Source organism: Anomalospiza imberbis, chromosome 16, assembly GCF_031753505.1.
Source record: "Anomalospiza imberbis isolate Cuckoo-Finch-1a 21T00152 chromosome 16, ASM3175350v1, whole genome shotgun sequence".
Classification (NCBI taxonomy): Eukaryota; Metazoa; Chordata; class Aves; order Passeriformes; family Viduidae; genus Anomalospiza; species Anomalospiza imberbis.
The window spans coordinates 2,907,470-2,930,794 of NC_089696.1; the positions used below are offsets into that span (position 1 = coordinate 2,907,470).

General features: G+C 57.2%; 2 protein-coding genes across 3 annotated transcripts in view; one reads left to right on the plus strand and one right to left on the minus strand.

The window, feature by feature from the left end:
• Positions 1-3,475: 3,475 nt before the first annotated feature.
• UBALD1 (UBA like domain containing 1) lies at positions 3,476-11,577 on the minus strand. The gene is made up of 3 exons (XM_068206593.1): positions 11,282-11,577; positions 5,621-5,680; positions 3,476-4,602 (listed from the first exon to the last, which is right to left on the minus strand). Exons 1-3 carry the CDS (start codon positions 11,387-11,389, stop codon positions 4,282-4,284), a joined length of 489 nt encoding a protein of 162 aa, XP_068062694.1. The 5' UTR covers positions 11,390-11,577; the 3' UTR covers positions 3,476-4,281.
• A 4,986-nt stretch (positions 11,578-16,563) lies between these two features.
• The window catches only part of MGRN1 (mahogunin ring finger 1), a 50,441-nt gene continuing 43,679 nt past the window's right edge, over positions 16,564-23,325 (plus strand). For both annotated transcript variants that reach the window (XM_068206594.1, XM_068206595.1), the window contains exon 1: positions 16,564-16,759. In XM_068206594.1, coding sequence (XP_068062695.1) covers positions 16,672-16,759 — 88 coding nt within the window. In that variant the 5' untranslated portion in view covers positions 16,564-16,671. The remainder of the gene's footprint in view (positions 16,760-23,325) is intronic.

Genomic DNA, 23,325 nt, shown 5'->3' on the forward strand with positions numbered 1-23,325 from the left:
ACATTTGTCCCCTTTGGACATATTTCACTTCAGTTTGGGGGAACTCTATGGGCACCACTATGGGCTGGCCAGATGTGGCTGATGCTGTAGGTCCCAGAGAAACATTCCCAAGCCCTGGTCTTCTCCACACACTTCTTAGCTTCCCTTCTTTCCATGTCCCCATGCCTGGGGGGACCTGGTACCAGCAGTCAAACCCATGTTCCTCAGGTCACAGACATGCTGCAAATGATTGCCACTCTCTGCTCCCTGAAAACTGCTGAGGGCTCCCAGCTGCAACAAATTTTCAGGAGATGCATGCAGCAGAGCTGGGCCACTTACTGGAGAGCTCTTTGCAGCGAGGTTGGGCTCCCCAGAGACCTGCATGGATGGCACAGGTGCATGAGGTGGCTGGGATGACAATCTTTCACAAATCCTTATGGAAAATGCACTGAAGCCTCCTAAAAGGCTGCTCTGGCTGCAGTCACCTGCCTGGGTCCATGTCACCCTCACAGCCACTGGAGCAGCCACCCACCCCTGGTATCCCAGTGTCCTGGCCACCTCCACTTCTCTTGTCCCTCCTGCAGTGCAGGATTTTACCCTCTAAAATTTTGATGTCCTGGGAGACCCACAGGGCTTGGGGTGGGATGGCACTGGGGGTGGTGTCAAGGTTTGGAGTCTCCTGCCCCATCCCAGGGGCTGCCCAGCTCTCCCTCCTGGAGCAGTGTGGAAGGACTGATTTCTCTCCTGGTCACAGTGGAGCTGTCTCAGGAGCTGTAGCAGAGCTCTCTCTGTGAGGTGCTCACTGCTGAGGTGCTCTCAGGTGCCAGGCTCCTTTGCTGGTAATGCCCCTTGGCTCCAGCATGGCTGGGGCTCTTCTCTCTCCCCAAAACCTCAGGGGCTGTTTGGTTCCAGAAGGCTGGGAGCTCAGTCCTGAGGCCTTGCAGAGCTGGCCCACAAAGCCTCACACAGGCTGGGCTGACTGCTGGAGCAGCACCAGGCCATAGGGACCTGTCAGCCACATGAGAGCTCCGCTGGCACGGACATCTCTGTCATGCCAGGCCACTGTGCCAGGTTGTGCCACCAGACCTTTGCCAGGTGAATGGCAGGGCCACACTCAGCCCATCTGAGTCCCCAGGCCACTGGCAGCCCCCTTGTTTCTCTGCCTCGTGCACTGACATGGCTGAGGGGACATGGTCACTGTCCTCTGTGGCACCCCAGTGCTGGCCATGCCCAGGGCCTGGCAGCAGGGCCGGGGGTCTCCACTATAAGCCCACCCAGGTTTGGGATGCTGCTTTGCTGGGGACCTGCAGGAGGTGGCGCTGCCCAGAGCAAAGCTTTGGTGTCTGTTTCCAGCCAGCTCAGAGACCTGGAGGACGTGGCTGCCTGTCTGGAGAAGGTGCTGGGTGAGATAAAGCAGCTGCTGATAAAGAGTAGAAGGTGCCCAACTGCCCATGGTCTCAGGAGGTGCTGTCCAAAGGCCTGGGGGCTGCAACCCCACATCCCACTCGCCAGGAACACATTGGGGCATCTCTCAGGATGTTCTCACTAGCCACCCTCTGGAGCTACCATAAACACACCTCCCTGCCTTGCCTAGGTTCTGCAGCCACCCAGGTTCACCCAGGGCCACATGTCCTCCCCAGGGGCTGGGCTTTGGCAGGGAGGTGCTGGACCAGCTGCAGGAGCAGTGCATGAGGCTGCAGGAAGCTGCAGAGCAGCTGTGGGGGAGACACTGAGGACACCCAGGCGAGGAGAGTCTCCAGGCACAGCTCAGGAGCCACTTGTGCCACGCCTGGTGCCTGAACCAGGCTGGGTACATGACTGCCCAGACCTGGCACATCTCCACTTGTAAGCAGCTCAGCGGGCCAGGATTTTGTCACCATGCCATGCTGGTGGAGCTGGGGACAAAACATGGTGGTTAGCTCTGAGGAGGATGAGGGGAAGCACCCAGGTATGAACAAGGTGCTGATGGAGCAGGGCTGGGGTGCTGTGAACAAGCACTGGCACTGGGGTGGTGGCAGGGCAGGGGTCAGCAGGGGATGGCTGTCCCCCTGTACTCTTTTTGCTTCTCCCCCTTCAGCAATGAAGATCCCCCCAGCTCTGCTCCTGGCACACCACGGGGATGTGCTGCATCGCCAGTACTCACGCAGGTGGCTGTCCCGAGTGTCCCCTGGGCCACCAGCCCTGCCACATGGGCAGAGCTGCTGCTGAGCACATCCCGGGGAACTGCTGAGGGGTTTCCTGCCCCATGTTTGTCCTTGGGCACTGCAGGTGCAGGTGACAAACCCAGGCTCCTGGGGGCTGGTGACAAGCTCACAGGTGTCCAGGCTGCCCATGGGGCTGTGAAATGGCATGGGGGGCTGGGGAGGGGCATGTGCACCAAGGCTATGTTGCCTGGCCTTGGGGGACTGGTGGAGTTGGGGTCACACTGCCCTGGCACCCACTCATTGCAGTGGGGTAACACCACAGGCCAGAGATGTTCCCTCCTCTGTTGCCTCCCCTAGGCTTCTGGGGACACATAGGGCATCCAGAGTCTGACTCTTTTGGGCTGTGCCATGTCCCCAACAGCTCTCTGACCAGTCAGATGACCAGGTCTGTGGTCTGGCACACGACTGTCCAATCCTGTGGCTCCTGGTGGCCCTGAGATGGTCACAGGCACGTTCCCCTCTGAACCACCCAGGTCTCCCTGTGGCTTCACCTGTGTTTCTCAGGCAGTTGTCTCTCTTCAAGGCTGGGGACAAATCCCTTCTGTGTGTGGGTGGCTCTGTGCTGCACCCCCCACCTCACAGACCATCCCCACTCCCAGCAAGACTCCACACTGGCCTGGATGTGCCCACCACAGCTGGGACAGAAGGTGCACAGCCCTGGCTTGCTCCAGGGCCCACCAGCTCGGCCCATTTCATCTCAGTGGGGCAGGACTAAGGGGGGCAGTTCCAGCAGAACTCCATGCAAGGAAGCTCAGAAGGGCCATCCCCAGCTCCAGCTCTTGCTCCCATGCCCTGCCCAGGCTGTCCAAGAGGCATCCCGAGTGAAACCATCCCTCCTACATTGTTTATTTTAGCAACACAAATAAGAGACTGAAATTAATTATTGACTGGGGAGTGCAGGGGCACAGCCTTGCTGGGAAAGGGTCTGGCAAGGACAGCAACCTCCAAGGGACTTGGGGAAGAGGAGATAGGAGCCAGGTCACAGCAAAACACCCAAGACCTGTGGATGTCACAGGGGATCCTGAGGACTCAGCACAGCCCTGCCTGCTGGGGTCTCACACCACAGCTGATGTGGCAAAACTGGGCTTTTAGGGCTGAGCCCTGGATGCACCTGGCCAAAAGCAGCTGGCAGCCACTGCATGGCTGGAATGGGGTGTTTGGAGCAGCTGAAGATGCAGCCAGCCCTCCTGGGATGCACTGAGCCACTGGGAGAGGGAATTCTGAAACACTCCAGGCTCAAGGCAGCTTTGCCTGCGTCCTGCCACTGCTGCAAACCAAGCAAAGACACAGGATTCAAAGCAGAAGAGCGTGTATTGCAAGCGGCTGCGGCGCATCCGGAGAGACTTCCAGCCGCCGGGAGAAAAGAACAGAGGGGTTAAAAACGATCCCAGTCTCTAGGGTTACACTGTGTCATGCAAAACAGCCCTGGGGCAAACCCCATCCTGGGAGGTTGAGGGGAGGGTGTGCTGGCCCAGCCGGACCACCAGCGCTCACCCCCTGCTCCCCATCCCGGGCTGGGTGAGAGGTCAGACACCTCCCCAAGAGCCGGTGTCCCCCAGCCCTGCTCACCAGCGAGGACGGCGTGTGCGGGGTGGAGGCTGTGGTGGTGCAGGAACAGCCCTTGCTCTCTCCACCCCTTACAAAAAACAAGCCTCATGGGGTGTCTGCCCCTCACCCAGTTGATCAGGGCCAAGGGATGGGGGAAACACTCAGGCACAACCCGCTCTGCCTGGTGGGGTGGCCCAGGGGACCCCGAGAAAGGGAACTCCTCCATAAATGTCACTGGCATGCAAACTCCGGTGTCCCAAGAGAGGAGGGGGTGCTCCCTCCCCAAGAGTCTGGCAGCGTCAGGGTCCCAGGCAGAGGCCAGCACCGGTCCCACGCAGCCTCCCGCTGTCTCTGGGGAGCTCCATTCAGCTCGAGAACAAGTAAAAACTACTTCAAACCAAACCCATGCAAGGCAGCTATTTGCTCATGTGTCTCGGTGGCTGCCAGATGCCCTGGCAGCAGAGTTCCTCTCCTCTTTGGGGAGGGGGGGAGAAAAAAAAAAAATATTTATACGCAGGGCTCCCCGCCGCGTCCGCTCTCTGCCGCGGCCTCATCTCTCTGCCTCCATGGTCACGTTGGCCTTCTGTTCTGCGCTGGCCTGCTGGGAGACGGCGGCTGGCCAGCCCGCGGGCTGCGCCGGCGCGGCCGGAGTCCACATGCTCTGCTGCTGCCCGGGCGGCGAGGCCGTGGGCCAGGCGGGGTTGAAGGCCCCGTGCTGGGGCAGCGGCGGGGCCGGGGGCGGCGGGGAAGTCGCCATGGAGGCCACGGGGCTACTGCTGTTGAAGCTTTCGGAAGCCTTGAGGCGGGAGAACATGGTGAGGGCATCGGGGAAGTTGGGCGGCGTGGCCGGCGTGTTGGCAGGAGTGCACATCTGTGGGAAGGAGACACGGGGTCAGGGGAGTCCCCACCTTCTGCCTCCCACCAGGGCGTGGCATGAGACCCCTCTGCCCCCCTGCTGTGGCATATGAAGCCCCCAGACCTGCGCTCTGCTGACTGTGCTGCCCATGAGCAGTTCTACTTAAGGGTCTGAAGGCTCACGCTGTGGTAAGAGCTCCTGGCAGAGGGCCCAGACAGGAACCCCTGTGCCCAGCCAAGTCGGGGACCCTCTCTGCTCCACAACCCACTGGTGCCACCCTGGGCCTGCAGCTTTCTAGCTCTGCGGGCACAAGGCTCAGGCTCAGCTCCCATCCCCCAGAATACTGGGCATGCTCCAGCCCTGCTGGGCACTTATTTTGCATGCTCCAAATCCCCAATTGTCCCGGAGAGTCAAACAAGGCCACCGCAGCCAGTAAATCCTTAAGACACATCTGCCCAAGCAGATTACGGGCTGCTGGGGCATGAGAGCTAAGGGACCGAGTCTGGGGACAGCTGGAAGAGAGCAGAGGCAGGCAGCACCCACGTGTGGGTGTTTACACACCTCCAGATGCTCTGCACGCCACACCAGAGCCACGCTCTGGAGATGCTCCAGGAATTTGCTCGCTCCAGTGAGCACACAAGGACCTGTGTGTGTGGCTGCTGCAGGATGGGAAGCACCACGTATCTGTGAGTGTGTTTACACAGATCAGTGCTTCAGGCTCCTCCAGGCTCTCTCTGCTATGCTGGGCTGGTGGACCACTGGCTTTGCCCAAAACGTCCTCTCTCAGACTATCCCTTTTGGAAGAACAGCCCCAAACCATCTGCAGGGCTCTGCTGTCCCACTGCATAGGGCAGGCTATGCCACCAGCTGCTCTCCAGGAAAACCTTCCTTGGCAGGCAGCTCTGGCAGTGCCCAGCCAGACCCCCCTGCCTGCACTCCTGGAGTTGGGAAGCAGCGAGGTGGACATGAGCACCAGCCTGAAGCATCCTCCAGCTGGTGCTCTGCCCCGGAAGAGAGCTGGGAAAGCACTTACCATCTGATGGTGGTGGCTGTAGGGGATGTTTGTTTCTTGGAAAAAAGCACTGAGAGCAGTCTGAAAGGAAAAGGGGAAAAAAGGGAAAGATGATGTTACTCCCTGCATCCAAACTGGGCACCCACCAGCATCCAAACTAGGCACCCACCTCACCCCTGCACACTACTAGACCCCAAAGATGATCCAAAACAGGCCCTGGGGGGCCTTGAGGGCACAGTTGCTCCCTGTCCCCAAGCAGGGACCTGCGCCTGCCATCTGCTCACACCAGGGCAGGTGGTAACCATGTGTATTTGGGACCACCATCCTTGCAAGAAGCAGATACTGCTGGGTGTTTCACAACTCACAATAATGCTCTGCAACCACCGTGTGCTGGGAAACAAAGGAAAGCAAATCCAAACCCAGCAGGAACCAGTTAAAGGCATGTCTTCAACAGGACATGATCACAGTCCCCGTATTCCCACCAGGAGATCCCCAGGGCAGGGGCTGCAGCAGGTGCCCACCCCATATGCCAGAACATTTCCAATTCAGTGGGGACTGACATTGTTTTGTAGCTTCCAGTTAAAACCAGTAACAGTCTGGTAAATATGTCACATGCAATAAGGGTTGCAGGTAGGGAAGGCCAGGGGAAGAAGATGGTCAGGAGGGCAGACATCCAGCCCAGGTCTGGGAGGAGCACAGGCAGCAGGAGGTTTGGGGGTGCACAGCACTGAGCTGATGCAGGAATGGAGAAAATTTTTTACTCAGAAGGTGGTGAGGCCCTGGCACAGGTTGCCCAGAGAATCTGTGGCTGCCCCATCCCTGAAGTGTCCAAGGTCAGGTTAGATGGGGCTTGGAGCAACCTGGGATAGTTGAAGGTGTCTCTGCCCATGGCAGGGCAGTGACCTTCAAGGTTCCTTCCAACGCAAACCATTCTGTGATTCCGTGATGGTGACTCCTGTTCTGTGCCGGGCTTCAACTGAATCAAGGCTAGAAAACAATGTTTTGATTCAGTTGTAGATGAGACTTGATGGAAATGTAAGAGAACAGATTTGGATTCGGTTCTGGTTGATGGAAAAGCCCCCTTCAGTTCCATTCAGGCTTCTCCCCAGGGCCTTCAGGTCTCCACCCCGGGGTGTGAGGTCCGGGACTGTGACCGGGTGCTGCCACACTACCTGAGACCCTGCTCCCTTCCTAAAGCCAGGGATTGTGGTTACCCAAGCTGCTGGGGAAAGAAAGGCAGAAAAGCTTGGGAAAAGCACAGGGAGGTTGTACCAAACCCTGTTCAACTTGCAGCAGCCACAGTCCTACCACCACCCATACTCCTCATCCCAGGGTCCACATGCTCTTGTGTCATTCCCAGGGAAAAGATGAATGACAGCAAGTCAGCTCAGCTCATTGATCCAATGGGAAAACTAACTTTGCCCCAAACATCCAGGCTGGAAGGCCCTGGGAAGGAGAAGGGGTTTATGGTTTCCTGGCTAAACAGCAGAAAGCTATTGGTACAACCAGGTGGCAGCCAGAGCAATGTCTGCAAACAATGATCCAGACCTGGGTGGGGGAAGCAATTCCTGCTGCAGAGTCTGGCAGCTCCCAGACCACGGGGGGGAGTGTGCAATAGCTGGGCTGGCAAGGCTCTTCCCTGCAATAGCTGCATTTAATAACACAGCACCTGAACTCTGCACCTGGCCACACTGCGAGCTCAGAGCCTCAGCTCCCGTAGGCAGGACCCACCGGATCCCAGAGATGGCCATGCAGCAGGAATAGGGTCTGTGGCCCTGGAGAGAGCTCTGGACAGGACAGCACATGGCCCTGAATTAAGGAAATGTCAGACACAGACATTTCTGTGGCACTGACACCCCCTGCCACACTACCCTTTGTCCTGGGTGAGGTCAGACGTCAACACCCACAGGCCCTATCGCTGACAGATCGTGATAAGAGAGGGGGTAACACCAAACGGGAAACACAGGCAGAGGTGTGGGCACAGCCAGATACCATAAACTGATTAAATCTGCTCTGTGCTCCTGTTTTCCAAGTGGCCTCATATCTGGGACTGTGCCACTGGCAGACAGCGGCAGAGAAGGTCCCTGCTGCCCCCCAGTCCCTGCCAGCGCTGGGATGAAAGCTGTGACTGGGCAGAGGAAGCACTCTGCCAGTGCAGGCCCCTCTGCCTAAAACAGTTTCTCTTCCCCTCCATCTGCCCCTTTCCAAGCACAGCAGGAACAGCCCCTGTGCCCAGCACGAAGCCCACGACCTCCAGTCACCTCCCAAGGGACCTGCAGAGCCCCAGCCCAGCGAGCAAGGGCCCCACGCTCCCCTTGGTGCCACGGGGGGCCAGGGACACACACGTAACCGAAGTTACTGATGCCACCTGGTCTCCGGACAGCATCACAAGTGCCACTGTGACTGGTGCAACAGCAAAGCCAATTAAGGCTCCTCTGCTGGAGCAGGAGCCCGAGCCCAGCTCAGCTCTGACCCTGGACCAAAGGCCCCACTGCCTGTGTCACCCTGGCGTGCACGGGAGCAGGGCAGCCCCACACCCACGGCCTGGCCATGCTCAGCAGGTGACCAGGCCACTGTGCCCCCTCCCAGGATGCAAAACCAGGAGTTTCACAGGAGAGGGATCACACGGGGACTCTGCCAGGGTGCCAAGAGGCACCTGTGGTGACTCAGTCAGAGAGAGGGTGGCTGGAGGGGTGAGCCCTGCCCGCATGGGGCACCCAGCAGCAGGGGCAGCCCTGAGGGCACCCTGTCCTTGAACCACCAAGGAAGGGGCTTCATGAAATGTAAATACATAAGAGGAAGTGAAATCCAGCCATGGACACAGTGAGTGAAGCCAGACACCTGCTCCTCCTCTTGTTCCCCACACACAACCTCCCTACACTGAATGGAGGCTCTTAGCACCAGAAAAAGGAAGGAATGGGTGGGTTTTTTTAGAAGCAGTTTCTTCTTATCCTTCCCAAACAGCCCCAAGGGCAATGAGCACATAAAGCCAAATAATATCTTTCTACCAATGAAGGAGCCTGATCCACTGCCCAGCCCCATGTGAGACTGCAAACTCTGAAATGTCTGCCTGGTAACCTGCTGGGTTCTAGCCACGGAGGAGCTGCTCTCCCAGGCTTCTCCCAAAAAGCTAGGCCCTGGAGGCTGAGTGCCAGCCTTCACCCAGAGACACTCCAAGTTGCTTTCTTGGGCCTGTAAACCTCCCCCTGGGATCAGCCATGGCACCGCTCCAGCTGCTGGAGGACTGGGCTGGCAGTGTCATTTCAGCTGGCACCCACAGCAGCCATCCCTGGAGGCATGGAAGGGCCCACAGAGCTGCAAATTAAACAGGGCACAACAGGAGAAAGCCTGCCCAGGGTCCCTAGGAAACAGAAGAGGAGTCACAGCCACTGGGAGAGGTGATCCACACCCTACCCACAAACTGCCCTGTTCCCCAGGGAGAGATGGGATGAAAAAAAAATGTCTCCTTCATCAACCCCGAGTATGGGACAGACTGATCAGCTCACACCACAGCCAAAGGTGACTGTATCCCACATGTTTTCCTGACCTCCCATCCTGCTCACTGTCCTGGATCATGTTCCTTCTGCCCTGGAAAAACTCCAGGTCTACCAGGGCTGGAAAGACACACACAGGGCAAATCCCCTCTGCAGCCCTCGCTTCACCTTCCTACACACGATGGCCACTGAGCAGCCAGCCTCAAAAGCAGCCCAAGCCCAGGGAAGTGGTCCCAAAACACCAGCATCCCAAAGCTGTCCGTGTTTCACAGCAGCCTCCCTGTCCCTCCTGCTGGTGATGAACACCCAGGGGCTGTCACAGGCAGCAAGCGGGACACTTGGCCGCAAAGGAAATGTCCTGGGCAGGGCAGATGGATGCTAGGAGTGCCCTGGCCAGGACAGAGGCACAGAGCTGGGACAACCCAGCTCCTGCTGTGTGTCACTGGGCCGCTGAGCTAGCCAGGCTCCCCTGTGCAGAACACCTCTCTCTCCCCGTGGTGGCCTTACAGGCAGGAGCAGAATGCTCAGGTACAAGCAGGCTGATCGCATTCACGTGTGCCCCTGGAGGAGCGCTTTGACTCCAAGGAGATGGTAAATTTATGCTGCCTTCCCTCGTACTGAACTTGCCTGAACTCCCTCGATTTATACTCACTGCAGATGCAGACCAGCCAGCAAACGGGTGCTGCACTGGAATAACAAAAGCCTCGGGAGTATCCCAGAGAAGAGGTGAGAGCAGGCTGGACTGGTCGGGAGGTGATGCCTCCCCAGAGTGGCTCCCCGAAGGAGCCGTGCCCAGCGGCCATTTTGCAAAGGGAATTATCTGACCGTTGCACCAAAAGTGAGTGGGAACATGGTAACGGCAGCGTTTGTTTACAGCCCCGCTTCCTCCGAGTCATGTGAGTGCCCAGCCGGCAGGAGACGGCTGTTTGTACTTGTGCAACTCGCCAAACGGTGGCAAAGTTCTGCAAAAAAGCCTTTTGAAAGACACGTTAAAACTTCTGTCATCCCTCCCCGGCTCTTTTGCGACACGCACGGAGGTGGTGGAAGAGGATCCCGCCTGTCCCAGAGGGCCACTGCCAGGCTGTGTTAGTAAACAAACGCCGGAGCACGTTACACATGCAACACACCCCGCGCCAGCGGTGCTGCCGTTCACCGGGCACGGCGGTGGCGATCGCCGGCCCGCTCTTCCGCACATCCCTCGCCGGCCACGCACGGCTCGCTTTGGGATGCCTCCTGGCCTGTGACAGAGCATGCGGGAATGCTGTGCCCGCACGGCGAGGGACGGCGACCGTGCCGGGTCCACCCGGCCGCTGTTCCGCTAGGAACAACCCGGGGCAGCCGCGCCCGCGGCCCCCGGCAGGGAGGAGAGGTGCTCCGGCCACGGAGGAGGAACAAACGGAGCCTCCTGCTCCCCAGCCTGACTCAGACCCGCTCCCGCAGCGCAGCACAGACACTTCAATTACCGAGGTGCCATTAGCGTCAAATCCATCAGCTCCAACCTAGGGAGCTGCAGAAGACAAGGAAAAATCCTATTTAAAAAGCAAATTATTGGCGACAACCACCGCACTGCTCTTTGCTCCCTGCACTTCAGGTCCGGGGATCTCCGCAGGAGCTGAGCACCCCGAAAGGCAGCGGGGAGCTCGCCCGGCGCCCCTCGCCCCACGCGCGGCGTTAACCCCTGTCAATGTCACGGAGTGTCCCGCCCGCGAGCGAGAGGAAAAGGCGTCTGCAGCCAGAAAAGCTTTGACCTACAAAGTCTCCTCTCCCACGGCTGCCCGAGACCTCAAACTCCCCGGGGCAGGGCCGTGGGAAAGGCTGCGCCGGGGTTTTCCAGCCCACGGCCACGCGGGAGGGCGGGGGCGGGGGGAACAGGAGCAGGGTTCGGCGGATTCGGCGGCCCCGGCCCGGCCGCGGTCCGGCGTGGGGCCGCGGTAGGCTGCGAGCCCCTCTCTGCGCACCCCCCGCGCAACGTGGCCTCCCGATCCCCCGCCCCGCGCGGCGCCCACGCTCCCTCGGGCACCCCCGGGGGCCCGGCCCGCGCCCCGCCGCCGCCGCCTCCGCGCGTGTGGGCGGGCGGGGGGCCAGCGGCGTGTCCGCAAGGCCGAGCACCAATCCACGCTGCGCGAACCCCCCGCGATGCCCCCGCGCGGGGACCCGCCCGGGGCCGGTACCGGGGCGGCGGCCTCACCTCGAACTGCCAGTGGGCCGCCTGCAGCAGCTGCTTGGCCTGGTCGGCGGCGCATCCGGCCGCCAGCACGAACTGGTTGATCATCACCTGGTGCTTGAGCTCGTCCATGGCCCCGGCCCCGGCCCCCGCCGCCCTCAGGGCGCCGCCAGCACGGCGGGGCCGGCGGCTCACGCCAATGTTTACCGGGCACTGACTCACGGCGCCCGCCCAGCCCCGCCCACGGCCGCCCGGGGCGGGGCGGCGCGGCCCGGCCCGCGCGGCGCCCCTGGGACTTGTAGTTTCCGCTCACCACGGCGTCCCGCCGCCCTGCCCCAGGCCGGACCACAACTCCCAGCAGGCCCCGCTTTGTTTGCGGAGAGCTCGGCGCGCGTTGAGTGACGCGCGGGGCCGGCCAACCGCCGCCCGCGGCTCGGTAGTACCTGACCGTATATGGTCAACAACGGCGCGGCCCCCAATGGCAGGGCGGCGGGGGCGGGCCGCGGGCGGGGCGGGCCCGGGGCGGGGCCGCGCGGTCACGTGGGCGCGGGCGGTGTTTACAGTCGGCCGCGTGCGGTTTCCTGTTGACGTGAGGGAGCGGCGGGGCCGCGCTGCCGCCCTTCGGCGCCGTGAGCCCGCGCAGGCCCTGCCGTTACCCTCCTGCAGCCTACGGGGGTTTGGTGGGGACCCCTTGGCTTGTAGCGGCCGTGCAGCTCCGCCGCCCGAGAGCCGGGGGAGCAGCAGCCCCTTGGCCCCCGCGCCCGCCATCCGCGCTAATAAACTATGGGCGGGTTGCCCACCCCCTCCTGGTGCCGTTTTCCCTTCAGCCGCAGCGTGTCCGTGCGTCGCTGACGGGAGCTGAAGGGAAGGGCAGCAGCGAGGGAAGGTTCTGGAAGGTGCCGGGGGCTCCCGGCGCCGTGAAAAGCTCCCGAGAGCGCGGCATGGCCGCAGCAGAGGAGGGCTCGCGGCCGGGCCGGCGCTGCGGGGCCCGGCAGAGCCGACAGTGGTGGCGGTGCTGAGGGTAAGCAGGCACAGACACGCGGTTCAGTGGCCGGGGCTAATGACACCAGGGAAAAGATGAAGGGAACTGCCGGCTCCAGCCGCCTCCACCTTTCCTGAGTGGAGGTTCTGGGCTGTTTCCTGCAGTTCGGAGAGGTTTAGCCTGGCTGCGAGTGGATTGTTCACTCACACCTCTGACCCTGGCTGGCATTTCGCTGGTGTTTCTGAGCCTTGAGGATTAAATGGCTGAAGCTCAGGCAGGTAATGCACTCGATCGCTGGGGTTTGCAGCCTCTGCTGCAGGGACAGGAATTGCTCTGGTATTGTCCAAAGCTAGTCACCATTTCCCACGTGTTCTTTAGTAACCACTCTGGAGTTACACAACCATTCAGCCTCTCCAAGCCTTGGAAAATTTCAGGGCCAAGGGGATTTCCTTCTCATTCTATATATCTCACTGCCTAAATCCAAGTGAGAGCACTGCTGTGTGTGGCGGTGGGACGTATCAAGAGGTGGCTGCTCATTTCTTACAAGATCAAGACAATCCCCAGGGAGAGGTGGCACAGGGTGGTTTGTAGCCGCCAAGGTGTAAATACAGCAGGAAAAACAAATCTCCTGAATGATTATTTTAATCAGAAAGAGACAGGCATGTTTAGAAACCTTGCAGTTTGGTGGTTGGAGGGAGAAGGGTTGGGCCTGGCCTGGCAGGGCTTTTGGGAAGGGTTATAAGCCCTCTAGAGCAGGGCAGTGTTTAGGGAGGCAAAGTTCATGGGCTCACCGCTCCTTCTGGTGAGCTGTAATCCCATGTGTTGTCTGCAGGGCTCCTGGACCTTGTTGTTTTACACGTACCTGACAAACACAGCGAGTGGCAGTGGGGACTACGGAGACAAAGCACTGGGTAATAAACCCAGAGCAGCTGGACTTTGGATGAGCTGCTCTGGTGACCGGAGCCTTGCAGAGAAACGTATTTCCTTGTTTACATGGGTGTGCTCTTAGCTGCCTCCCCAGCAGACGTGTCCAAGGAGACTCCTGAAGGGCAGCTGAGGGTGGCTAGAGAAACGTGGCAGTGGGAGGGTGGGTGTCCCTCTGGCCCATATGCCCTGCCCAGGCTGCAGCTCTGTGGATTCTTCTTCCTGGGGTTCAAAGGATCCCTCATCTTTTCCTGCATGGGATTTGCTGAGCTGGAAGGCAGTGCAGGAGCTGAGGTCTCCTCACCACCCCTGGGGCTCTGCAGGCTCCTGGTGGCAGGAGCCCTGGCCCAGTTTCACCCTGGTCCTTCTCACTTTGACCACTCTCATCTCACACCGTGATGGCACTCAGGGTCTCAGGTCCCTTGAACCTTGTGAATGTGTTTTCATCCTTTCTCACAGAGGACTTCCCATCTTTGTGGCTTTCTTCCCTCGTAGTGCAAGCAGACCCTGGGGCTGGCAGCACCAAAATGGGGGCAAACATCTCAGGGAACCCAGAGGTGATGGTGCAAAACCCCCTCGGGTGGCACCACCAGGGTGTGTGAGGCTATTGCTGCTTCTTGCAGCTGCCACAGTGCCCCGGGCTGGGGGGAGTGCTGCTCCTCCAGCCCACGGGACCCACCTGAGGAGCCGTGGGACCCTGGTGTGGGCTGGCAGGGCAGCCCTGCTCCGAGCCATCCACTCTCCTTCCCCATGCTGCTGGCAGTGGCCCTTGATGGGATGGAGGAGGCCGTGGAGCAATATCCTGCCTTTGTGCCAGCGCCTTGGTCCCGCGGGCCGGGCGGGGGCAAAAGAGCTGCTGCCCTTCAGCTCCGCTCGCTCCGGGCCCTGGGATTTGGGGCGGAAGGGCTGAGCCCGGCCCTGGCACGCCGCTGCTATTGTCACTGTCTGTCACACGCGTCTCACGGAGCAGGGCCGGGAGGGACACATTCTCCAGCAAAAGCCCCTGCCCTCCCAGATGGCAACAACCCCCATGGGGCCCGACGGCTTCCTCTGAGCGCTGCGGAGAGCCGGGCGGCCCGGGAGGGACCTTCCCGCTGGTGGAGGCTTTGCACGAACAAAAGACCTCCTGCTGCAGCTTCCCGGGCAGAGCCAACACCCTGCGGCTGTGGGACCTGGCTCTCCCCTGCTTAACCCACGTGGCACCGAGCTCCTGGTGAGCAGCGGGGGCAGCTGCTCAGGGAATGTGGGTTTGCAGCACATCATCTTTAAGGTCCCTTCCAACCCAAACCATTCTAGGATCCCATGATTCTGTCCCAAAAAAAGCTCAGGGAACAGCTCTGGGGCAGCTGCCTCTGGATGCCCTCAGTGCTCAGGCTGTGGGAGGAAAGGAAGAGGGACTGTTATCTTCTGTCTGTATGCAAATTGCCCTTCTTGTCTGCTTCACGGTGCAAACACTGCTCTGCTTTGCCCCCAGGCTGTGGCCAGCTGGCCACCAGTTCTCAGGATGGCACAGGGAGATGGACCCACTGATCCTTGCAGTGCCCAGTCTGCTCCAGCACTGAGCCCCAAACTGGCTGGTGGGCTGTAGAGTGAGGCCTTGGGGGTTGTGGATTCACCCTGCTCAGTTTGGGGCTGCTGGTAGCACATGAGCTGTTCACATCACCCCGCTGCTGCCAGGGCACTGCCCAGAGCTTGTTGCTATGGCTGTGCAGGCAGGGAGCCCTGGACACGCTCTGGGCCAGTGCCCGTGTCACTGTGATGGTCAGCAGACTCCATCCCTGTCCCTGTGATGGTCAGCAGACTCCATCCCTCTCTGTCCTTGCTGTGAGGAACCCTTGCACTGAGAGGCTGCTTGAGCAGGAGGCACTGGCACTCCAGGTGCCAGGAGGATCCTGGGGGACTCAGCAGAGAGTTCCCAGGCACAGTTACTGCCAGGGCACTGCCAGAGCCTGGGGCTCCCTTGTGCCAGGTGCAGGGTACCCAACTCTCGTGGTTGGCCAGCAAGACTTGTTGCTCATTCCATATTTTTTCCCTGTCCTGCTTCCCAGCCCTGCTGCACAATGGGATGCAGAAGAGCAAAGTCTGCTCCTGCTCTGTCCTCACCCCCAGCATGTGTTCCCCTGCATCCCGTGCCTCTTGCAGCCTCTCTGGCTGTGTTTGTGTGGCCACAACAGCTGCAAGGATAATAACTGTCCGGAAGCACGTTTCGCCTCGGGATTGTTTGCTGATTCCTGCTGGGCGTGTTTTCGTTTGTGTTTACAGGCAGCAAATTCCACCCACTGCCTGCTCACTTGCTATCACAAAGTCCTCCCATGCTGACAGGCTCTGCTCCCTGCTCCAACCCCTTTCCCTAAATCCCAGCCCTCTTCCCTGCTCCTAAGGCTAATTTAAGGGGTTTCACATGTGCCACCTCAGCTCCTTCATGTCTCCCAGTGATTCCCAACTCCACTGCTGGGAATTTGGGTCCCCAGATCCTTTACGCCATTATGTGCAGGGAGGTACTTCCCATCACAGGGAGCGGCTTTTCTCTGTTCCTCGGTGCAGAGGGGGCAGAGCTCAGTCCTGGGACATTGGTGGCTTTTTCATGCCTCTTCCTCCACGCCATCCTCCTGACTGTTTTGTCCCACATGCAAGGCAGCCCACAGCCATTCCCTGTCCTCACATCCAAACCTCAGGCATCTCCATTTCCTTCCATTTCTATGTCCTTCCCCCTGGGAGGCTGATCACCTCCTTTCCTGCTGGCTTTGAGCCTCAGCCAGTAGCAGGTCCCACATCTGGGAAGTACCCTGGATAATTCTCCCTGGGCATCCCTGTGTGTGGTGTGTTCCTGGACAGCCCTGGGTATCCCTGTGCAGGCTCTGTCTCCCTGGGCATCCTCCCCTGTGCTTCCCTGTGCCAGATGTGTCCCCGGGAATCCCCCCTGCACGTCCTTGTGCAGAGCATGACCTTGGGCTTTCTCCCTCTGCATCCCTGTGCAAGGTGTGTCCCTGGGCATCCATCCTCCCTGTGCTTCCCGGTACAGGATGTGTCCTCGGGTATCCTCCCTGTGCATCCCGGTACAGGATGTGTCCTCGGGTATCCTCCCTGTGCATCCCTGCCTGAGCTCCCAGGGGCTTCTCCATTTAAGGTGTGGCCCCTGGTGATCTCCATGTCCATGCCCGGGTCCCTCCCATGCAGAGTGGCCCATGCCCATCCCTGGGCCCACTCCTGTTTCCCATCCTCGTTCCTCTAGCTGTCCCCGTTCCCGTCCCCGTTCCCGCCGCAGCGCCTTCTGCCGGCGGTGCTCACCCACCGCCCCCCCGCCGCCGCCGCCGCCATTGGTAAATGCCGCTGCCTCCCCGCCCCGCCGTTGGTAGCCGCCGCCGCGGTGGCTGCCGGGAGCTGTAGTCCCGGGGCGGGAGGACTCGCTGTCCCGGCGTGCCCCGCGCCGCCGCCGTGGGTGCGGGTCCCGGTGCCGGTGCCGCCGCCGCTCTGCGCCCCCGGGCCGCCCGCCCTGTCCGCGGCCGCCATGGGCTCCCTGCTCAGCCGGCGCATCGCGGGAGTGGAGGACATCGACATCCAGGCCAACTCGGCCTACCGCTACCCGCCCAAGTCCGGTGAGGGCCGCGGGGACCGGGAAGGGGGACAGGCCGTGCCGGGCCCGGTGCCCCCTGGGCCGAGCGGGGAAGCCGAGGAAGGAGCTGCGGGAGTGCCTGTCACCGGCCTGGGCTGGCTCCGGCTCTGGCTGTGCCCGCGGCCCAGCCCGCCCGCGCTGGCGGAGAGGCCGTGGATGATGTCCGTGGGCACAGCGGTGGCACCGGGCCCGGTCTGCCGGGGCTCTGGCGTGAGGGTGTCTCCGTGCCCTGCGTCCAGGGCTCGGCTGTCCCGCTGTCCGCGCCCGCCTGGCGCCGTCACCGCCCGTGGGGCCGGGGGTCCCTGGGGGCACAGGGACCGCTCCCCGCGGTGGAGATGTGGCCTCAGCGAGCTGCTGGTGGCTGGCCACGGCGGTGGCTGCTCCCGGTAAAGGGGAGGCCACGGCACAGTTCGGTGGGGACACGGAACAGGATTGGGTCTGGTTGAATATGGGATGGCCAAATTCCCGCATGACAACCCCCTTTAGCTCCTTAAAATGGCAGTGGCTCTCACCTAGGAGCTCTTGGGCTGACACAGCCTACTGGGTGTCTGTTTTCCACAGGGAATTGTTCTGAAGGCTTGGAGAGTTGTTGGAGCCACTTATGTGCAGTTGGGATGAACCCATGACTCACCTTGTCTTGGGCTGGCTTTTGAGACTGACCAGGTGTAGCTTGTTTAAAGACTTTTACTTCTTCTTCTCAGAAAACAAGTGTTCAGGGAAATTCAGGTACTCTTTTCCCCTGCAATATCCATTTGCCTACAGTTTTTTTCTAGGTTTCGGTTCTGTTTGGGCTTTTCTAGGCAGGCTGAAGAATTTGCAGAGCAGCAGTTTGGGTCCCCTCACCCTCAGATACAAAGACCTTTCATTCAGAGATTCAAGTCCTGTGGGTGTCCATGACCTGCTGGCTGTGACATCCTCAGAGGGGGTCAGGATCCCTGTTTAGTTTGGAGGGGGTGCAGGATCATCTCAAATAGAGTCCTGTCATCATTGTCTTGTTGCAGGTTGGCCTTCAGCAGGAATTGTGGTGTGGAGGAAGTGGAAGGGGGAAACCTGCCTAGAAGAGTCCAACAGCTGTGTTAGCTCTCTTAGAAAATATAACCTGCTTTTTTTTAGGGGGTTGGGAGCTAGTTTTTTTGGGCAGCTAGGAAAGGCAAGTGTCACAGCTTGGCTACAGCAGGATCTGCGTGTGACAGCATTTCAGATAAAGAGTGGATTAATTATAACCACCATGTGCAATGGACATTAAACTTCTTTCACATCACCATCCTGTTGTTCCTGTGCTGTTGAACTGGAAGTTAAGGGTGTGCTGGGTTTTGGGCTTGTCGAGGTGACCCCATCACACACTCGAGGTTGGGTTTGTGTGTTACCATGCTCCCTGCAAGGGGATCTGTGGACTGTAATGCTACCAAAGAGTGTTCTGTGTGTGATACCTCCCTTGTAGAACTGAACAGCCAATGCTTTCAAGCAGCCGGTTAAATAAAATTATTTGTATTTCCTACAAAGGCTCTAGATGCAATTAGAGGCTTGTTAATTAATTCTCTGTGGCATTTTCTTGTGTTCTTTTTGACAGCTGGTGTTAAGCCAGGGCTTTCTCTTCACGTTCTTTGGGTTTATCTAACAAGGATCCTCTTGACTTTTGGGAGAGAGAAGAGCTGTTCAAGCTCTAGGTAGAAGAAGAGGTGGTGAACACCTCTGAGGTGGAGGTTCAAAGCCCAGAACAGTGAGGGCTGTTAGGATGGCAGCTGCCCTCCCTCCTTCAGGTGGAGCGTGTTCAGAGGGACAGTGTCCTTTGAGGTCCTGCCATCTCCAGAGTGATTGTCTTGGAGATGGGAAGGTTGGTACCAAACCTGGCAGTGAGGATGACTGGAAGTGAGTGAGTACGGTTTGGATCTCAGGAAGCAAGCTGGAAGTAGTACAAAATGTTCTTGGGCTAAAGGTTTGCTAATTATTTCTAACTGGACGCTGCTGCTGTGAGCCCTGTGTGGAAGAAGCTGGTTTTCCATGGGCTGTGTTGGGTGTGTGTGCTGGAGAGTGAGCCTGACCCACACTCCTGGCTCCAAGATTACCCCTGAAAGGCTGGCATGAGCAGTGGGGGAGCATTACCTGAGGTCACCCATCCTGCGTGCAGCACTGAGGGCTGTCCTTCTCCTTTTCCATTCTATCCCTCCTTGTCTCTGGTTTCAACAGATCTTGACTTAACTACAAATGTCTGCCCAGCTGCTGGTTGGCATCAGTTGGAAGGATGAGGGTTTGTGTTTGATGAAGAAGCAAATACCCCCCTCCCAAGGACACACTGTGCAAGGAAATAAACCCTAAGTACAGGTATTCTGGCTGTGATTTCAGCTGCATGTCAGCCTGCCTGTGGAGAGGGACACGGTGGCTGTGCCTGGTTGAGTCACAGCTGGTTGCAAAGGCAGAGGTGAATATTCACTTCTCCTTTATTGGCTTTTGATGTGGTTGTTGTTGGGTCAGTCACGTGCCCTGGGGAGGATGGAGCAGATTGCTGTGGAATTCACCTTGGTCTGCATGAGCCAGTCCTCAGTGAAGCAGGTTGTTTAACAGCTTTGTTGGAAATTGTGTGCAGTTTTGTAGTCAAAAATCCCTGAAAATGCCCTGGTTATTCCTCCATGGCTCTGTGTGGGTATCATCTATGTTTTTCCTCCTGCATGGGGATGACAGAGGCTGCTGTAAGGTGATCCCCAATTTCCTTCTCTGACCCCTCTTTGCTGGTACCTTTTAACCAAAATTTCTAGCTTTATGGAGCCCCTGCTGGCATTGTGCCTGCCTGATGGGTTAGGAGGAAGGCCTGGTTTGTACAAAAGAGTAAGTGCCTCTGTGAAACAGGCTAAAAATGGGTATTTTTTCCCTGTTTAGCAGGGAACAGTTGTGATCTCTGTGGTTCTCCAGTGCTTGGAGCAGTGAAAGGATCTCCCATGCTTTGGAAGAGTGAGCAATGCCCCAGTGCTTCCCACAGCTCTGCTCCCGTTCCATGAGCTCCTCTGCAGCACGGAGCTCGTGCCCTTGGGATGGCTCTTTTCCTCTGAAGTAGCTCTTGGAAGAGGATTCCCTGGAGATTTCTGGGAGCAAAAAAAGGAAGTGGATTGCTCCTCTCTGAAGCTGTACTGCTTTGTTGTTTGGGAATGGGGCTTTAATCAAAGAAGGAGCAGTTTAAAATAGAAGAGTATCCAGAGTCACACCCAGTCCATCTCTGTGTTGCTGTGTACCATGACAGTGTCACTGTCCCTGTGTTTCACACACTGCTGCTGGTTAAGGCTGTGCCTGGGACTGTGCTGTCAGTCTGCCATGGTGGTGACTGTCTGGCTGAGTAATTAAAGAGAACTCAATTTCTGTCACTTCACTGCTAATTGTATTAATGGTGAGAAGCCTAAGTGGACACCTAAATGTTTTTTGTTAATGAACGTTGTACGACACAGCCTGTGTTGTGATGGGATTACAGTGGTGCTCCTGCCTCCTGTAGGTTGTGTCCCTTCCCAGCTTGTCTCTTGTGCATCACATCTGTGTGTTGCATGGATATGGGATTAGGATGCTGACTTAGGGAGAGGTAATTACGACTGGAGCAGTCTGGTGCTTAATGCTGGTGCAATTATGATAATAAACCCCCATCACTATGCTGTACTAAATATAAAGTATTTTGGTGTCATTTGATGCCTTGGAGGAGCCTTGGGTTCCAGTTTGGTTTTGCATGGGACAAACGAGTGAGTCAGACTTGGCTGTTCTGGATGTCCCAGTGGTCTCAGTTTTTCCAGCCACTGTAAAGTTTTCCACCACAACAATTTCTCTTACAGTCACTGCTTGGGCTTCATCTACCTCACTTGGTCATGCTCCCTTTTATCTCATGCTGCTCTATGCTTTGTGCCAATTTACTCTGGGGAAGTAAAGCCACAGTTTTTCTTTGTTCTGGCATTTTTATCCTATTTCATTCTTTTTTATTTATGTGTGAGTCTTTCCTGGTCAGCGTGTCACTGCATTTTCCTGAAGGGTTTCTGTTTGTAGCAGTTCTGTGGAGGATCAATCCAAGGATTTTTTGCTTTTTCTTTTTCCTGCCAAAGAGGATGGCACTTAGCATTCTCCTTGTGCCCATAGCTACAGAGCTGTGTGTAAAGCTGGCCTTGGAACACCTGCTTAAGGTGGTTTTATAGCCTGGGGGAACATATGGGAGCAAGGTTCCAGAAGCATGATAGCCTGGCTAAAGCTGTCTTTGTAGTGGATTTGGAAATGGAACCTAGGATTCTAATGCATAGAAAATATGTGCAGGCCTGTTAGAGCCACTAAAAATCTTAAATGTCACAGTGACTGCAATAGAGGATGCCTCATATTTTCCATCTGGAAGTTTCCTTTGCATTTTAGTCCCTGGTGTGATATTTAAGAAATGGTTTCTTAAAATGTTCTGCTTCCAACTTGGGCAAACTCCGAGGTGGTTGTGCCAGTGGTTGAGAGGATTAATACATAACTTTGGTCTTACTTGAGAGCTCTGAGCTTCGGGTGTCATTGTAGCAAGTGCTTTCCGAAAGCTTGCAACAGAGTATCTTTTTTTAGCTGCTGAAAACTGTGTTATAAATTTGTGGAGACAGTTTGCTGCCATTCTGGATTGTTTGTCTGTTGAGACCTTGTGTGTGTGGCAGCTTTAGTGTGTGCAGCAGCAGTGGCAGAGCCTCGGGGTTGTTCTGCTCACCAGTGCGTTCCCCTCTGAGCACCTCAGAGTGGTTTTCCCTGTGCTCCTCCTGCCTGGCACTGTGTTTCTTGTTTGCTTGTGAAGGAAGTGCCTCGGGGAGGAAAAAAAAGCCTCTCCTTCACATTGCAGGAGGTGACTTAGCAGGAAGATGAAGAGAGTTCAGTCCGAATGTGGAACAGAAGCTGTGATTCCAGCTACTGTGTGTATTTGTGAGTAATCCCAACAATTTGGTAGAGATGTCAAAAGTAGTTCTCAGTGGAGCAGTGACAGTGTGGCAGGTGTCTTGAACGTGCTGGTTTTGTCTGGGTGTTGTTCCAGTTGAGCAAGAGAGACCTTTTCATCTCAAACCATGTCCTGGGCTGATCCTGCAGTGTGGGCAGCAGGGGAGGGGGGGATTCTGCCCCTGTCAGGTGAGACCCCACCTGCAGAGCTGCCTCCAGCCCCAGGGCCCAGCACAGGAACGATGTGGAGCTGCTGAAGAGAGTCCAGAGGAGGCACCAGGATGGGCCTGGAGTGACAGGACAAGGAGGAATGGCTTCAAACTGACAGAGAGTAGGGTTAGATTGGATATTAGGAAGAAATTCTTCCCTGCAAGGGTGAAGAGGCCCTGGCAGAGGTTGCCTAGAGAAGCTGTGCCTTCATCATCCCTGGAAGCCAGGCCAGGCTGGACAGAGCTTGGATCAACCTGGTGTCGTGAAAGGTGTCCATGGCAGGGAGCTGGAACTGTGAGATCTTTAAAGTCCCTTCCAGCCCAGGCAATTCTGTGATTCTGTAATTCTGTCTCACTCACTGGATAAGAGGGAGTTCTCTAACTCTGATCCCAGGTAACCAGCTGCTGTGGTACTGAGACATCCTGCACAAGCATTGTCTTCTCAGTTGATCAAATAAAATGTTCCAAAACATAATCCTGCTTGACCCACATAAAATGTGAAATCAATTCCTGAACTCCAGCCTTCAATGGGGTTTTCTGAACCTCAGTGTATACACAAACCACCGTGGTGTATCTCTGGTGGAGAGGCAGTGTCAGGCTGGCTATGCTTGGAGATTATATACAGATTAGTTTTTAAATTTGTTACTTCTGGGAGGAGTGGGAAAAGGTTCCCTGTCATTTGGGGCACCTACATTTGTGTCCAGGAAATGACTGGATGTGGCACTCAGTGCTCTGATCTGGTTGACCAGGTGATGATAGGTCACAGATTGGACTTGATGATCTTGGAAGGCTTTTCCAACCTAAATGATTCTGTGATTTTGTTATTCTGATTCTGTAGGACAGATTCTAAGTAGCTGCTGGACCTGTGCTGAAGGTGATTGTTGTATCTAGAAAGAAGGATGTGTTTCAGTACTACAAACATCTGGGTGCTTGTTAGCTGAGCTCAGCAATAGCTGAGCCCTCCCGTCATCATTAAGGCACTGCCATCTGTGCAGAGTGAAAAGAGCCTTTCTTGAAGCATAAAGGGAGAAAGCCTTAATGGAAAAAAACAGAGCCATTCATGAAAACCCTTCCATTTCAGAGTAAATCCTGCTTGTTCCTAGCTAGAGGGACTGCAGATCCCCCCAGAATGCCTCCACAGCCATTCAGATGATTAGTTACTGCTTCTGGAATGACTCATTTTAACAGAAATTTATGCTGTCTATGCATTACACCCAGGGAAGCAAATATGCATTTGGCTCAGTCCTCTCATCCCCCACTCCGAAACTTGAAGGGAAGTGGCTTGGATGGAGTCTTTTATTTCAGTTCTCTCCTGATGAAACTGTAACTCTGTGAAGTCCACATTTGTGAGTGTTTTCCTGAAGTCTTTCTAGGAGGGAGCTATGTTTGTGATGCTCTCACACACCTGAATTAATTCTGTTCATTT

Bases quoted from the DNA above. Each gene is read 5' to 3' on its own strand.
- UBALD1 (XM_068206593.1), bottom strand. From the start codon at position 11,389: ATGGACGAGCTCAAGCACCAGGTGATGATCAACCAGTTCGTGCTGGCG. The intron at 5,681-11,281 runs GTGAGGCCGCCG...TTTTCCTTTCAG, and splicing joins CGGCCCACTGGCAGTTCGAG to ACTGCTCTCAGTGCTTTTTT. The intron at 4,603-5,620 runs GTAAGTGCTTTC...TCCTTCCCACAG, and splicing joins ACAGCCACCACCATCAGATG to ATGTGCACTCCTGCCAACAC.